Genomic DNA, 15,682 nt, shown 5'->3' with positions numbered 1-15,682 from the left:
CTACTCTTATATTGGAGAGCTTGCATATTACTTGGCTAACAATTGATCATAAACCGTATGTATTTTAAGTATGCCTCTGTAAAGGAGCACAGCAAAAACAACATCCATGTGTAATCCGAGAAAAATAAGTTTCATTCGGTCTAAAAGCGATGACTTCATTGATAAGCATTTAGCGGCAACGCTGTTTTCAATAGATGTTGACTTTGCTTGTTTTGTTACAATGCTTTGGAGATGACTTTTAGAATTTTCGTGGTCTTTAATAGCTTCCACTTTCAAATTGTTCATTCCAGTGACAAAATTATAGTCATAGACGAGCCATTCATAGCCAGTTTGCCACTTGGTATTAAAACTTCTGCTTTTCTTTTCTTGGTCTCCTTCGTTGTTTGGGGCTACTTTCCTTTTTACGTTAGTAACCCCAGCTAAGTATCGCCACAAGTTTCTCATAGTCAGTATGTTGTGGACCCATCAAAATAAAGTGTTAGAAGATATTAAGCAGACAGTCTACTAATACTCTAATGACTGCTAGTAGACATGTAGTCTGTTACCAAGAGATTTAATGACTTTTATTTCATTTGATTTCATCTGAAGCTATGGCTGAAGTCAGTTGCAGTTCTTGTGTTTCTCTTTCATTCAGTGATTCTGCTTGTTAACAGCAGGTGTTCATCACTAATGCACAGTCATCACTTAATTAATCACAGAATTATCTCATTAACTTCAGCACTGATTCAGTGTTACTCTAACACTCTGTAGTGTGAACACATTATGTGTTCATTTAAAACTGAGGATTTTGTTTTGGGGTTTAAAGATTAAAAAACAGCACGAAGTGTAATTTAACAGTAAAAACTTTAATTTACGGCAACACACTGTAGAAAAACAGTAACATGCTGGCAACCAGAGCTGCCAGTAGATTACCATTAATTCAAGGAAAAAAACCGCAATATACTGTAAAACGTAACAGTCAGAGTTATCAAATTAAACAAGATAATTTCACTAAAATATTAGTGAATGTTTATACTGATAAGTAGAGTAAATATTAATCTGAACTGTATTAATGTGCTTTTGCACAAGAGAGATCTGTTAGTTTAATTTAGCTTTGTGGGTCACCATTGTGCTGGAGAGTAGAGCCTATGCTTCAGGCAAATAATGAGCCACAAACACTGATGTTCTGCTGCTTTATTTAAAGACAGTAACTGTGGAGTTGCTGCTACAATGACAGCCTCTTTACTAAGCATTTTAGTATATAAATATGTGCTGTTGCTAGTTATTGACAGTCTACACAGATTTGAGTAAAAGCCATGTTTTGCTTGCTTTATTACACTTTAAGTGTTTGCAGTTTTATATTAAGAAATATTTCTTAGTGGACTTAGTGGTAGTAGATTACTTTTATTTTACAGCGCAATTATTTACAGTGTACATTACAACAACAGCGATGGAGGAAAAAAAAAAAAAGTGGACCAACCATTCACTCTTGTTCCATGCGAGTGCTGTATGCTGGAATATGAGCAGTCATTTATTCCGTCATCGTGCTGATGGCATGCGTGCACAGGTGAAACCTGAACAGCGCACGTTGATATCTGTGTTTAAACAAAACTCATTTAAGCCTTGCCAGTTTAAACATTTAAGAGCCATAGGATTCGAGCTCGCTCGCGCGCGCAGTGAGAAGATTGTTAGGCCTACCTAAACAAAACTGAAAATCACTGTTTATTTTATTTGTATCTTTACTCTGTTGTATTTATTTGTGCTGTTGTTTGTAGTTAGATTATTCTTATTTTCTTTTATTTTTATTTGACAGTATAGGCCTAGTTTTTCCCTAAACATAGCACGTACCAAACCGTACCAAAACCGTGACGCTAAAACCGTGATACAAACCGAACCGTAAGCTGAACCGTTCCACCCCCAGTATTTACATAATACTTGATAGTCCAGGTGATATGCGCAAAATTTGAGGTCATATGTTCACTTTTTCATAAAAGCATGAAACTTGGTACAATTGTAGAGGTTAGGGCCCTAAACATTTTCAGAAATGGAGCCATTGCAAAAAGACCTCTGGTTGCCATAGTGACCATATTACTTTCTGCCATAACCAAATTATGTATTTTGTGTCATATCTCCTGAACCAAACATAACACAGAAAAGGTGATGTCTACCCCTATGTTTTGATGATCAAGGATTACAATGATACCATATACAAAAACAAAAACTGTTCAGGTGAAGAGTTAATGGTGAAATCAGCAATGTGAGAAAGAAATAACAGCACCCTCCTACTTCCTCCTCTCTCTTACGAATTTACATCCCCTCCAGAAGCCTGAGATCTGTAAGTAAGCGATGCATTGTGGTAACATCACAGAGAGGCATTTTCGTTCACCTTTCCTGGCTTTCCAGCCTTTTACCACAATCACAGTAATTAACAGAACACCCAACACGTTATCTGACAGCAACACATACTCAACCCTTTTGACATAAAAACTGGGACCCGAACCGCACCTGCATTAAATCTCCTACATGAGGTGTGAATAGATTAAATACAGAAAGCAAGCAAAGAGTTCTCCCTTTAATATAATCACTACAGCTGTCAATCAGTGACAGCGCGATTTGCTACATTGCTCAGCGTGTACTGGACCGAGTCGAAATATTCTTGGTTACTGGACCTGCAACTCGACCATGCCTGTCACCGTCCAGCCCACACTCGCACTGCACCCTACACATAAATATTATACCACCCGTTACATCAAATATTAGCGATTCACCTGCGTGTACTCGCCTGCATGCAGGACCCTGGCTTCCCCCTTGTGGACAACATAATAGACAACTCTGGCCCTAGAGAGTGATTGTAAATTAAGTTGAAGTTAAATATGTTTGAAATTTCATTGTAATCCTTATCTTAAAGTCACTGAATTCACCATTAACCCGGAACTGAGATTCAACAAGCAGATCAGTGCTGTGGTTGAGAGCAGTTTTTTTTTTTCCCCCGGATCAGGCATCTTGCTCGATTAAAATCAATTCTTTCGACTGAAGATCGAGGTTCGAGAAGAAGGTTATAAATGCCTTTATTTTGTCTCTTTAGACTACTGTAATGTTCTTTGTGTGGGGTCCTCTCAGGCATTTTTGTCTTTAAGATCAACTAATAAGCTCCTAAATTATAAAGGGATCAAGCCTTTGCTTTTACCGGTCCGAGACTTTTATGTATTTGTATGTTGATTGTACAGCACGTTGGTCTGCATGTGCAGATGTAATTAAATTAAATGAAATGTGTCTCTAAGAACATCAGATGTCAGGTGTCTCTTGGGTCTGTGGTCTGAAGAGCTGGTAACCGCTTCCTGTTGCTTGTTGAGTTGCATTCAGTGTAATTTCATATCAACTCTAAAAAGTGATATTTTCGTGGCCATAGAAAATAACTTTCTTATAGTACTATTAGAGCATGTAGCAAGATCAGGAATTGTTAAGGGGACATTATCCACAAGCAGTGACAGAACCAGAAACTCATGTAATTTGTACACCAACTAATCCATTAACTAAACACTAACACAAACTAGTCTTCATACATACACACTTATGCATACATACACAGGGGAGTTAAAGTGGATGAAACAATGAAACTATTAGAGGAACCAGATAATTCAGCTCTGGAAAATGAGTCTGTTAACCACCTGAGTGAAACATCAGGAACTGCTGGTGTTATAATAAGGAATAAGCTTATAAAATGAAGAAGAACGCATGCAGTAACCCGAATGGGGACTAGAAAGGTAAACTCTCCTGCCAATTTTAGCCACTCTTTTGATTACATACTAATTTAAGAGTAATATTAAATATGAATTACCTTTGCAAAAACCCCGGGAACATTAGAAATGCTGGGTTATTAAAGCAACAAGCTTGTAATTGAAATATTGCTCTGAGATGCTCAAAGTTGTATCATGACTCGCACATCTATAAATGAACACAGTGTGGCACACATTTGACTGTGAAACCCACAGTGCTTTTATTTTTTTAAATTCCAGCCTTTGTGATTTGATCATTGCGACAATGCATGTTGCAATATTGATTTTATTTAATTATATCGTGCATCCCTAGGGGCAACATTATGCTCAGGGTTTGCAACTTGGATAGAGCCAAAATATATAGGAGTGTCCTTGAAGAGTCATTGTTTCTGACTGCCAGAGATCTTGGATTTAGTGTCAAGATTAATTTTCCAGCAGGACCTAAGAGAAAGTTCAGTATTTTATATTAGAGTCCAGGGGCCGTATGTATAAAGCCGCTTAAATTATTTAAGAGAGCTGAAGAGGTCTCCTAATCTAGTTAGGAATAACAAGATGGCAGCAAAGAGGAGACGACAAACACTTTCCATCGAAGATGTGACACATTGGAGTTACATGATAATATGGAGTTGACCAAACGATATAAACTTTGTCAAGATCAAGATCTTCCACTCAAGTCAATGCTCTAATTGCAGAAATGAAAGTAGTAATTAATAAAAAAAATATTGCTGCAAAATTGGAAAAATGCAGCAATGCACCGGTGATGACACTGATATTGTGGAACTAACCCCAACAAACACAACAGTGGCCAAAAGTGATGTGTGGATTTTTATTTATGACTTTATTTAGTTTTTTTTTTTTTTATGACCCCACATTTCACTTAAACCATTAAAATACAAAGGACAGAAAAACACTGACCAGTGCCAAATGCTTTCAATTGAAAGTAGCTAAAACTGGTCACTTAATGTTGCTAGATGACCTCATAAAGGTGAGTTCACTGATCTATATTTATATTTATTTAGATCAGTTAACTCGCCTTTATGACATCATGGGAGAGTCTCGGAATGTAGATAATGTTTGTCCAAGAAATTGATTTTGAAAAAAAAAATTCTCTAAAGGGATGAGGAAGTCACTGAAACTAGTGAAAAAATCACTAAATTGGCAACATAGGCACACTGACTACAACATAAGTTGTTAACATTTCATTGGTCCTCTTTGTTTTTGCATATGTTCATAATTTCTTTGTATGACAGCATGGCCAAAACTTATGACCACACAGTTTGGCATGTTTCATTACATTATTATCACAATTAAAGCAACTGACTCTAAGCAACTATGCAATATGCTTACAAAATCTTGCATATTTTATTTTGAGTGAATATGTCAAATTTCCTAGGCCGGACATCACTTTTGGCCACTACTATATGGCAGTTTATTGACTTTCAGTCGTGGCCTAGGGATTGTAGGTGGGGGAGTGAATAACCAACACTCCATGACTGAGGTGAGACCCTTGAGCAAGGCACCGAACCCCCAACTGCTCCCCGGGCACCGCAGCATTGGCTGCCCACTGCTCCGGGTGTATGTTCACTACTGTGTGTACACTTGGATGGGTTAAATGCAGAGTACAAATTCCGAATATGGGTCACCATACTTGGCCACACACCAGTTCTATTTCCCTTTCCTTTTCATTTCCAACTGACCGCCAAACCATATTACAAAAACAAGGATTGTGATTGTGAGGATTGTGGGCTTTCCTGGAGTTGTTGGAGCCATTGATGGAACTCATGTTCACATCATTGCTCCAACTGTAAACAAGGAGACATATCAATAGAAAATGAAGCATCATTAATAATTTATGATAATTTTGCACAAGGGCAAAGCATTTAAAAATATACATTTAAATATTAAAATATTTCAGTGTCTTAAATTTATTTTTATTGTAGTTACATTTAAATGATTGGTGTTGTGCTGCTACAGTCCCGGCGCCATGGGCGGGTAATGGGGGGCCTGGCCCGCCCTCTGAGTCACTAGTGCCCGCCCTGGACGAGCCTGCTGAGTAAAGAAAACTTTGTACTATTCAAACATCAGTTATTATTTATTTACCCTTGCATTGAGAAAAAGCGGAGATCTGTTTCCTCCAGGCTCAATCTGAAAGGAGGCGGGGTGGAGTTACGAGTAGAGCCCTGCATTTCGGCCCTGGCCCGACGGGCCCCGACTTTTTTACGCCTCTATAGCCGGGCTTCGGGCCAATTTCCACGTCATAGTTCAGACGCGGGCCGGGCATCGGGCCTGTTTTGGGTTTCTCCTTATTTTATATTGTAGACATCTATCCATTGGCGATGAAAAAAATTGCCGCGCTGGTGGAAACAACACGAGACCGTGCCGCGACTGAGAGCAGCTCGATGGTGTTTAGTGTCTCGCAGCAGCAGCAGCTGTTCTGCGTTAAAATGCACGCAATAGGCTAAAGCTTGCTGCAAAACCCCAGCAAACATAACCATGAATGTGTCTGCGGGAAATAGTAAGGAGATATTTGAATTATTTACTACTAAACTAATTTTTCTGAGTCTGTGTTGCAAGGATGAAGTTGCTGATCCTGACTCACCGTCTCCTCATTAGACGCGCCTTTAGAGAGAAATGCATCTTTATTGATTATGATTAAAATTATAATAAACGAGTTTTTGTTTTCATTTTTTTTTATTTTGTTAAGTGATCATTTAAAGCTTTCTATAGATATATGTACCATGTCTGTGAGGCATGTATTCGCTCGGCTTCGGTTCATTTTTGGGAAGCGCTCCTGTTAAAGACGGCAGAAAGCGTATCATGTTTGTTTTCTTTGTTTTATAAAAGCCTTTTGTTGGTATTGTGAGTGCACACAAATACAAGTAGACCCTTTACATGTCCGAATGATGTATTACTCTTACCTTTATCAATAAATAAATAAATAAATAAATGACGGCGTAGGTTATTTTAATTTGTTTCCACTGAAATAAATCCATGTGTTTGCTGGTGCCTCCATGTCCTGCAGAGCGCGCTTTAGCTTCCACTCTCCACACAAACTTACATATAGGCTAGCGCACATTATTATTATAGCAGGTTTAATGTTTAAACATTGTTATATACTTGAACTGTTTTAGTATATCTATAGATTTTATTTTAGGCACGTCGTGATGATATGAGAAGGCTAAATTGATCAAACATAGGCTATGATCAGCTCATGCCGCTGGCCGCTTGGTCGTTACTTAAAAAAAACAAAAACTTATAGGCTATTTAACGAACAAAAATGCTCCAAACGTTTTTCTAAATTAACTTAATAAAAAAACAAAACGAAATATGTTAATTTTGCCATTACACACAAAACTGAACAATTGTAATTGCCGAAACAGTAGTATAAACTGTTTTAGGAGAAGGGGGGAAAAAAAGACGGGCTCGGGTTGGACTCGGGCCAGTAATTCTGATAAGCTGTTGGACGTGATCGATTTCAAAAGCGAAAGTGAAACCAATAAAACAGTGCACATAAGAAAGCGATTGCATGCTTTAGCGAGCGTCAGCGACTCACCCCCCCCCCCCCCAACAAACACACACACACGTGATTTGTGCCCCCCCTGGACATTCAAATGCCCCCCTGATGGAGGTGCCCTGGCGCCGGCTCTGTGCTGCTATGACTTTACATGAGCAGGCTCACTATTGGCTGATTCAGAGGTCGAGGTCAGCCATTTTGTGTTGACATCATTGTAGTCCTTAGTTCACAACACTTAAGTGTCACCTCAGTCAACACTTAAGAATCAGTCTTAGACTTTACTGAAAGTTGCTTTTAGCTTCTTTATAAAAGTCTCCTACTCTTAGAAAAGTCCTACTTTTTACTAAGAATGTTTTGACACTTTTTGACACAGTCAAAGCTACAATGATGTCAACACAAAATGGCTGACCTCGACCTCTGAATCAGTCAATAGTGAGCTCATGCTCATGTAAAGTCACCGCAGCACAACACCGATAATTTAATGTAACTACAATAAAATAATTTGATTAAGACACAGAAATATTTTAATATTTAAATGTATTAAATTTCTTACTTTGTCAGTTACAAAAAAAAAAAAAAAAAATTGATCTTGAAGTTTGTATCGTTTTATCAATTCCATATCATCATATAACCCCAATATGTCGAATCTTTGCTGGAAAGTGTTTGTCTCCTCTTTGCTGCCATCTTGTTACTCCTAATTAGGTTAGGAGACCTCTTCTATTATGCAATATCAATGTGCAATAACCTTATATTTATTTGCTACCACCTCCATCCTAGTACATCCCTGCATCTCCTTCTATTCTATTCCATTCTATAATCTATAGCACAACTGTACATACAATCATTTGTTTCAAATTTTTCATTTTCAATTTTTTGTTCATTTATAGTTACATGTGTATTTTTTATTCTCATCTTATTTTTATTGTCTGTTTGTCGTTGTTGTCTCTGTGAACTGGAAGCTTATGACACTAAAACAAATTCCTTGCATGCGCAAGCATACTTGGCAATAAAAGCTCTTTCTGATTCTGATTCAGCTCTCTTAAATAATTTAGGAGCTTAGACCTAGTCTTAACACTTAGGAACTTTTATGAATCACTCTTATTCTTCTAGGAATAAGAGTAATATTACATCCGTCTACAATTTTGACACACTTAGGACTAAAATTGTATTCTGAGCGGCTTTATACATGTGGCCCCAGATGTGGCTTTCCACCAGTACTCTCCATTCAGTTTGGAAGGATGAAGCTAAAATTCCAGTCCACAAATATGCAAAGCTCACACAGACATTTTCAAAGGTGTGAATGCTTCCTGAACCCATCGTAAAAGACAACTCTCCTTTTGTCAGTATCACACAAATTTGGTTGAAGTTTCTCCTAGTGCAAAATATCAAACATATTTTTTTCCTGTTATGCCCATCTTACTAAAGAGACTGATTTATTATTTATATAGCTGTTCTTACAGAAAACCTCAACGTCTGCGACTGAACATTAGAAATACGACAGTAGATGTCTCTGAAATGTTTAAAGACATCTATACATTCTGCACATTCTTTCTTTGGGCATCGATTGACAACATGACATCTTCGATAGTTAATAAAAGCATTATACCATATGAAGACAGTAAGTACTTGAATATCTATGTGTTGTTTGTGACGTGAAGATAGTTTTACAGTTAATACATTTACTGAGTCATATTTTCTTTGTCAGTTTGCATATGCAGGTCTGTCAAGATCTACTGTAGTTTTTTGTCTTTATAAAATGGTGTATATACAGTCAGGTCCATAAATATTGGGACATCGACATAATTCTAACATTTTTGGCTCTATACACCACCACAATGGATTTCAAAGGAAACGAACAAGATGTGCTTTAACAGCAGACTCTCAGCTTTAATTTGAGGGTATTTACATCCAAATCAGGTGAACGGTGTAGGAATTACAACAGTTTGCATATGTGCCTCTCACTTGTTAAGGGACCAAAAGTAATGGGACAATTGGCTTCTCAGCTGTTCCATGGCCAGGTGTGTGTTATTCCCTCATTATCCCCATTACAATGAGCAGATAAAAGGTCCAGAGTTCATTTCAAGTGTGCTATTTGCATTTGGAATCTGTTGCTGTCAACTGTCAAGATGAGATCCAAAGAGCTGCCACTATCAGTGAAGCAAGCCATCATTAGGCTGAAAAAACAAAACAAACCCATCAGAGAGATAGCAAAAACATTAGGCGTGGCCAAAACAACTGTTTGGAACATTCTTAAAAGGAAGGAACGCACCGGTGAGCTCAGCAACACCAAAAGACCCGGAAGACCACGGAAAACAACTGTGGTGGATGACCGAAGAATTCTTTCCCTGGTGAAGAAAACACCCTTCACAACAGTTGGCCAGATCAAGAACACTCTCCAGGAGGTAGGTGTATGTGTGTCAAAGTCAACAATCAAGAGAAGACTTCACCAGAGTGAATACAGAGGGTTCACCACAAGATGTAAACCATTGGTGAGCCTCAAAAACAGGAAGGCCAGATTAGAGTTTCCCAAACGACATCTAAAAAAGCCTTCACAGTTCTGGAATAACATCCTATGGACAGATGAGACCAAGATCAACTTGTACCAGAGTGATGGGAAGAGAAGAGTAAAGTGAAAGTGATAAAAGTGATAAAGTGAAGTGATATATAGCCAAGTATGGTGACCCATACTCAGAATTCGTGCTCTGCATTTAACCCATCCAACGTGCACACACACAGCAGTGAACACACACACACTGTGAACACACACCCGGAGCAGTGAGCAGCCATTTATGTTGCGGCGCCCGGGGAGCAGTTGGGGGTTCGGTGCCTTGCTCAAGGGCACCTCAGTCGTGGTATTGAGGGTGGAGAGAGCGCTGGACATTCACTCCCCCCACCTACAATCCCTGCCGGCCCGAGACTCGAACTCGCAACCTTTGGGTTACGAGTCCGACTCTCTAACCATTAGGCCACGACTTCCCCACAAATGGAGAAGGAAAGTATGGAGAAGGAAAGGAACTGCTCATGATCCTAAGCATACCACCTCATCAGTGAAGCATGGTGGTGGTAGTGTCATGGCGTGGGCATGTATGGCTGCCAGTGGAACTGGTTCTCTTGTATTTATTGAAGATGTGACTGCTGACAAAAGCAGCAGGATGAATTCTGAAGTGTTTCGGGCAATATCTGCCCGAATAATCTGCTCCTATTCAGCCAAATGCTTCAGAACTCACTGGACGGCGCTTCACAGTGCAGATGGACAATGACCCAAAGCATACTGCAAAAGCAACCAAAGAGTTTTTGAAGGGAAAGAAGTGGGCTTTTATGCAATGGCCAAATCAATCACCTGACCTGAATCCGATTGAGCATGCATTTCACTTGCTGAAGACAAAACTGAAGGGAAAATGCCCTAAGAACAAGCAGGAACTGAAGACGGTTGTAGTAGAGGCCTGGCAGAGCATCACCAGGGATGAAACCCAGCGTCTGGTGATGTCTATGCGTTCCAGACTTCAGGCTGTAATTGACTGCAAAGGATTTGCAACCAAGTATTAAAAAGTGAAAGTTTGATTTTATGATTATTATTCTGTCCCATTACTTTTGGTCCCTTAACAAGTGGGAGACACATGCAAACTGTTGTAATTCCTACACCGTTCACCTGATTTGGATGTAAATACCCTCAAATTAAAGCTGACAGTCTACAGTTAAAGCACATCTTGTTCGTTTCATTTGAAATCCATTGTGGTGGTGTATAGAGCCAAAATTTTTAGAATTGTGTCGATGTCCCAATATTTATGGACCTGACTGTGTGTATGTATGTATGTGTGTATATGTGTGTATATATGTGTATATGTGTATATATATATATATATATATATATATATATATATATATATATATATATATATATATATATATATATATATATATATATATATATATATATATATATATATATATATATATATATATATATATATACATATACATATACATATACATATATACATATACATATATATATACATATATATACATATATATATACACATACATACATGCATACATACATACACATATATATACATACATACATACATACATACATACATACACATATATATATATACATACATACATACATACACACACATATATATATATACATACATACATATATACACAGTGGGTACAGAAAGTATTCAGACCCCCTTCAAGTTTTCACTCTGTTATATTGCAGCCATTTGCTAAAATCATTTAAGTTCATTTTTTTATTTCCTCAATGTACACACAGCACCCCATATTGACAGAAAAACACAGAATTGTTGACATTTTTGCTAATTTATTAAAAAAGAAAAACTGAAATATCACATGGTCCTAAGTATTCAGACCCTTTGCTCAGTATTTAGTAGAAGCACCCTTTTGATCTAATACTAGGGCTGGGTATCGTTCAAAAATATTCGATACCGATACCTTGAGTTCGATACCGGTTCCTGAACGATACTTTTTTCGATATCAGTTTTAATATTACATTATCTCAAAAAAATATTTTTTAATGTTGATATTTATACAGACTCAAAGCCTCATCTCCTGAGCCACTGCACAATGGAACAAAATATATCCAACACAATAAATAAATAATTTTAATAAAGTTCAAATTGTTTTCAGTTTACACATCTGTTAGGCTACGTTTACATTAGTGCGTGTTCATTTTAAAACACATCATCACTTCTAGGTTGTTAAAGACTTCAAGAAATTTTAAATCTTCATCCACTTTAAGTGGGTGTTTTATTTTCTTTCACCATGTTTTATTGTTATTAAATTCTGGTGTAGTATGTCTAATTATTTGAATGCATAAAAACAACTTAGTTTATTTAAACTTATTCTTAAAATAGCCTTATGAAATGTTTTATTTTTCCTCAGAAATTCTGTGTTCTGTATCTGGTTTTCAAATGAAGACATAAAACATTCATTTAATTTCTTTAAATTATTGAAAATCAAAGTTTATTTATTTTGGCAAACAAAGGGGGTTTACTATTAAAATAAAAAAATGGAATAACTGTTGTGTGATAATTTCTAAAAAAAAAAATAATAATAAAGTTTTAATTTTAACAGTAGCCCAGTAGTAGCAGTATGTACTGTCCGCTGAACAATAATATTTCTGCCGCAGTGTCTTCCAAGTGAAACCGAACTTTTATTTTGACGGGTTTCTGGGAATACCTTTACAGTTCTGTGTGTAACTTATATGATATGACGTTAGTTTTACTCGAATCAAACGGTAAAATGCTCATTAATTGACTCTCACAGCAGTTCTGGAGATGTTGTTCATGTGTTTATGTCCTCATTTAGTTAGGCGGCAGAAGCTGAAATCACCGCGAGGCGCGAGCATCACGCGAGCTTCAGTCTGTGTGTAGTAAACAAACCGCGCGATATAGAGAGCAGACTGCTCCGTGCGCTTTCGAAACGCTCTCGCGGTATGTCAAACACTGATCTATCAGCGCCGCGCCGCTTCTAGTCAAACACACCTAGTGCTGCAGGATTATTGGCTCACTGACGGTGATGAGATTAACCCCTTAGGTATCGAAATTTGGTACCGAACGACAAGACGTTTTTCGATACTCGGTGGTATCGAGGCAATTCGGTCGGTGCCTAAAAAGTATCGAACTCGATACCCAGACCTATCTAATACAGCCTACAGAGTCTTTTTGGTAAAGATGCAACAAGTTTTTCACACCTGGATTTGGGGATCCTCTGCCATTCCTCCTTGCAGATCCTCTCCAGTTCTGTCAGGTTGGATGGTAAACGTTGGTGGACAGCCATTTTTAGGTCTCTCCAGAGATGCTCAATTGGGTTTAAGTCAGGGCTCTGGCTGGGCCATTCAAGAACAGTCACGGAGTTGTTGTGAAGCCACTCCTTCATTATTTTAGCTGTGTGCTTAGGGTCATTGTCTTGTGGGAAGGGAAACCTTCGGTCCAGTCTGAGGTCCTGAGCACTCTGGAGAAGGTTTTCGTCCAGGATATCCCTGTACTTGGCCACATTCATCTTTCCTTCGATTGCAACCAGTAGTCCTGTCCCTGCAGCTGAAAAACACCCCCACAGCATGATGCTGCCACCACCATGCTTCACTGTTGGGACTGTATTGGTCAGGTGATGAGCAGTGCCTGGTTTTCTCCACACATACCGCTTAGAATTAAGGCCAAAAAGTTCTATCTTGGTCTCATCAGACCAGAGAATCTGATTTCTCACCATCTTGGAATCCTTCAGGTGTTTTTTTTTTTGTGTCTTGCACTCAGGAGAGGCTTCCGTCGGGCCACTCTGCCATAAAGCAGAGCTCATTAGCTTTATTAAAGCAAAATCTTCTGCTTTGTGTGTTAGTTTGTATTCAGCGCGTATTAAACTGGTGGAGGGCTGCAGTGATGATTGACTTTCTACAACTTTCTCCCATCTCCCGACTGCATCTCTGGAGCTCGGGGTTCTTGATCTTTGGGTTCTTTGGGTTCTTCTTTACCTCTCTCACCAAGGCTCTTCTCCCCCGATAGCTCAGTTTGGCCGGACGGCCAGCTCTAATAAGGGTTCTGGTCGTCCCAAACGTCATCCATTTAAGGATTATGGAGGCCACTGTGCTCTTAGGAACCTTAAGTGCAGCAGAATTGTTTTTGTAACCTTGGCCAGATCTGTGCCTTGCCACAATTCTGTCTCTGAGCTCCTCAGGCAGTTCCTTTGACCTCATGATTCTCATTTGCTCTGACATGCACTGTGAGCTGTAAGGTCTTATATAGACAGGTGTGTGGCTTTCCTAATCAAGTCCAATCAGTATAATCAAACACAGCTGGACTCAAATGAAGGTGTAGAACCATCTCAAGGATGATCAGAAGAAATGGACAGCACCTGAGTTAAATATGAGTGTCACAGCACCTTTGAGTCTGAATACTAGTTGGCTACTTCCACACAAAGCCAGATTTCTCCCTATCCAATCTTTTTTTTTTGCCTCAAATTCCGTAAACACGGAGTCGTCTCAGGAAATATCTGCGTACACGGAATCACTGAAACCGACTGAAAACGATGTAGTACACATGCCAGACCAATATGTGGCGCTGTAATTCTGCCACAGAGATACACAAAAAAACAGAGAAGAAGACTTGGACCATGTGCGTAAACCTTGCGCGCTGAATACAAACTAAAGCCGGGCTCACACTGTGCGATTTTTTTTTTTTTTTTAAAAGTCTTTTGCAATTGTTGCTTGTCACACTGTACGAACATGATCCCCATGTCAGACTGTAGGATCTCAGTTGTCTTAATGTCAGACTGTACGACAGTCAAGACGCGACAAAAACGGACGTACTCAAGAAGACTTGTCCGGAGTTTTACGTCATCAATACGTGACCCGCGTTCTCTCGCTATAATGGTAGCTAGCAAACAACAGCAACGTGTAGCGTTAGTTTTATTAATTACATGCCTTGATGTTAAAAAAAAAAAAAAACGAAAAAGACGACGTGTGTGGAGCAAGTCATGGCTGGGCAAAAGAGGACTTTATGGACTTCCAGTTCTACAGAGCGAACTTGAGGTAATTTTGTTATTCGAGTTTAAACATCCTGCCCCTTAATAAATAAACTTTAAGTAAACTTTACTTTGTACATATATTGTTTTTACAAATAAACGAAGTTGAAGTTTGAAGTTGTCGCGCTAATTGCGTCATCAAGTTCAGTGCTCCTATTGGTTCTTGGTTTGACGGTCGTCGTAGGAGATGTCACACTGCAGGAAAGTTTCTGAAATCTTCTGACACTGCCAGAATTTAATCGGAGGAAAACGGCGTTTTCAAATTTATCCACCCTGGGACCCGGTTTCAAAAATGATCGGTTTCACTCTTCGAAAACGCCGGATTCGTGTGGACGAAACGCCTATACGGTAAAAAATGTATGCGTATACAGCGAAATGCGTCTTTGCGTGGACGGGGCCTCAGGACCATGTGATATTTCAGTTTTTCTTTTTAATAAATCTGCAAAAATGTCAACAATTCTGTGTTTTTCTGTCAATATGGGGTGCTGTGTGTACATTTAATGAGGGAATATATATATATATATATACCCTTTAAAATGGTAAAACGCATTGTATATTCTATGTATGTATTTTTTTTTTTTTTTTTTTTTTTTTTTTTTTAGCAATTATAGGTCCACCCATTATATTTCTGTCTGGCTGTGGACACTGTCTGAATATCAGCATCTCTCTACCCAGTGAATCAAGGAAAGTAGATCAACTGCATCCGTTTTATAATTCTGTGTCCTTCAATATAAATTGGAAGAAAGCTGGACAGAATGAGGTAAGTATCCCTGTGAAAGGAGTCTTTTGTATCTGCCCAAACAGAATAAGATGTGTTATCACAGACTTTGCTAATTTCAGTTGTTTTTTCACTGAAACTCATCAT

At 38.5% G+C, this 15,682-nt stretch overlaps 1 protein-coding gene across 3 annotated transcripts in view; it reads left to right on the top strand.

Moving 5' to 3' along the window:
- The window catches only part of LOC306876622 (uncharacterized protein), an 86,843-nt gene that overhangs the window by 22,416 nt on the left and 48,745 nt on the right, over positions 1-15,682 (top strand). For 2 of the 3 annotated variants that reach the window (XM_079427933.1, XM_079427934.1), the window contains 2 exons: positions 8,718-8,887; positions 15,420-15,577. The exons of the other annotated variant lie outside the window; for it this stretch is intronic. In XM_079427933.1, coding sequence (XP_079284059.1) covers positions 8,718-8,887; positions 15,420-15,577 — 328 coding nt within the window. The remainder of the gene's footprint in view (positions 1-8,717; positions 8,888-15,419; positions 15,578-15,682) is intronic. 3 annotated transcript variants of the gene reach the window in all.

The sequence above is a fragment of the Barbus barbus genome, assembly GCF_936440315.1.
Source record: "Barbus barbus genome assembly, chromosome: 11".
In the NCBI taxonomy this organism is placed as follows: domain Eukaryota; kingdom Metazoa; phylum Chordata; class Actinopteri; order Cypriniformes; family Cyprinidae; genus Barbus; species Barbus barbus.
The sequence above is the reverse complement of the archived record's forward strand: the minus strand, read 5'-3'. Positions and strand labels throughout refer to the sequence as shown.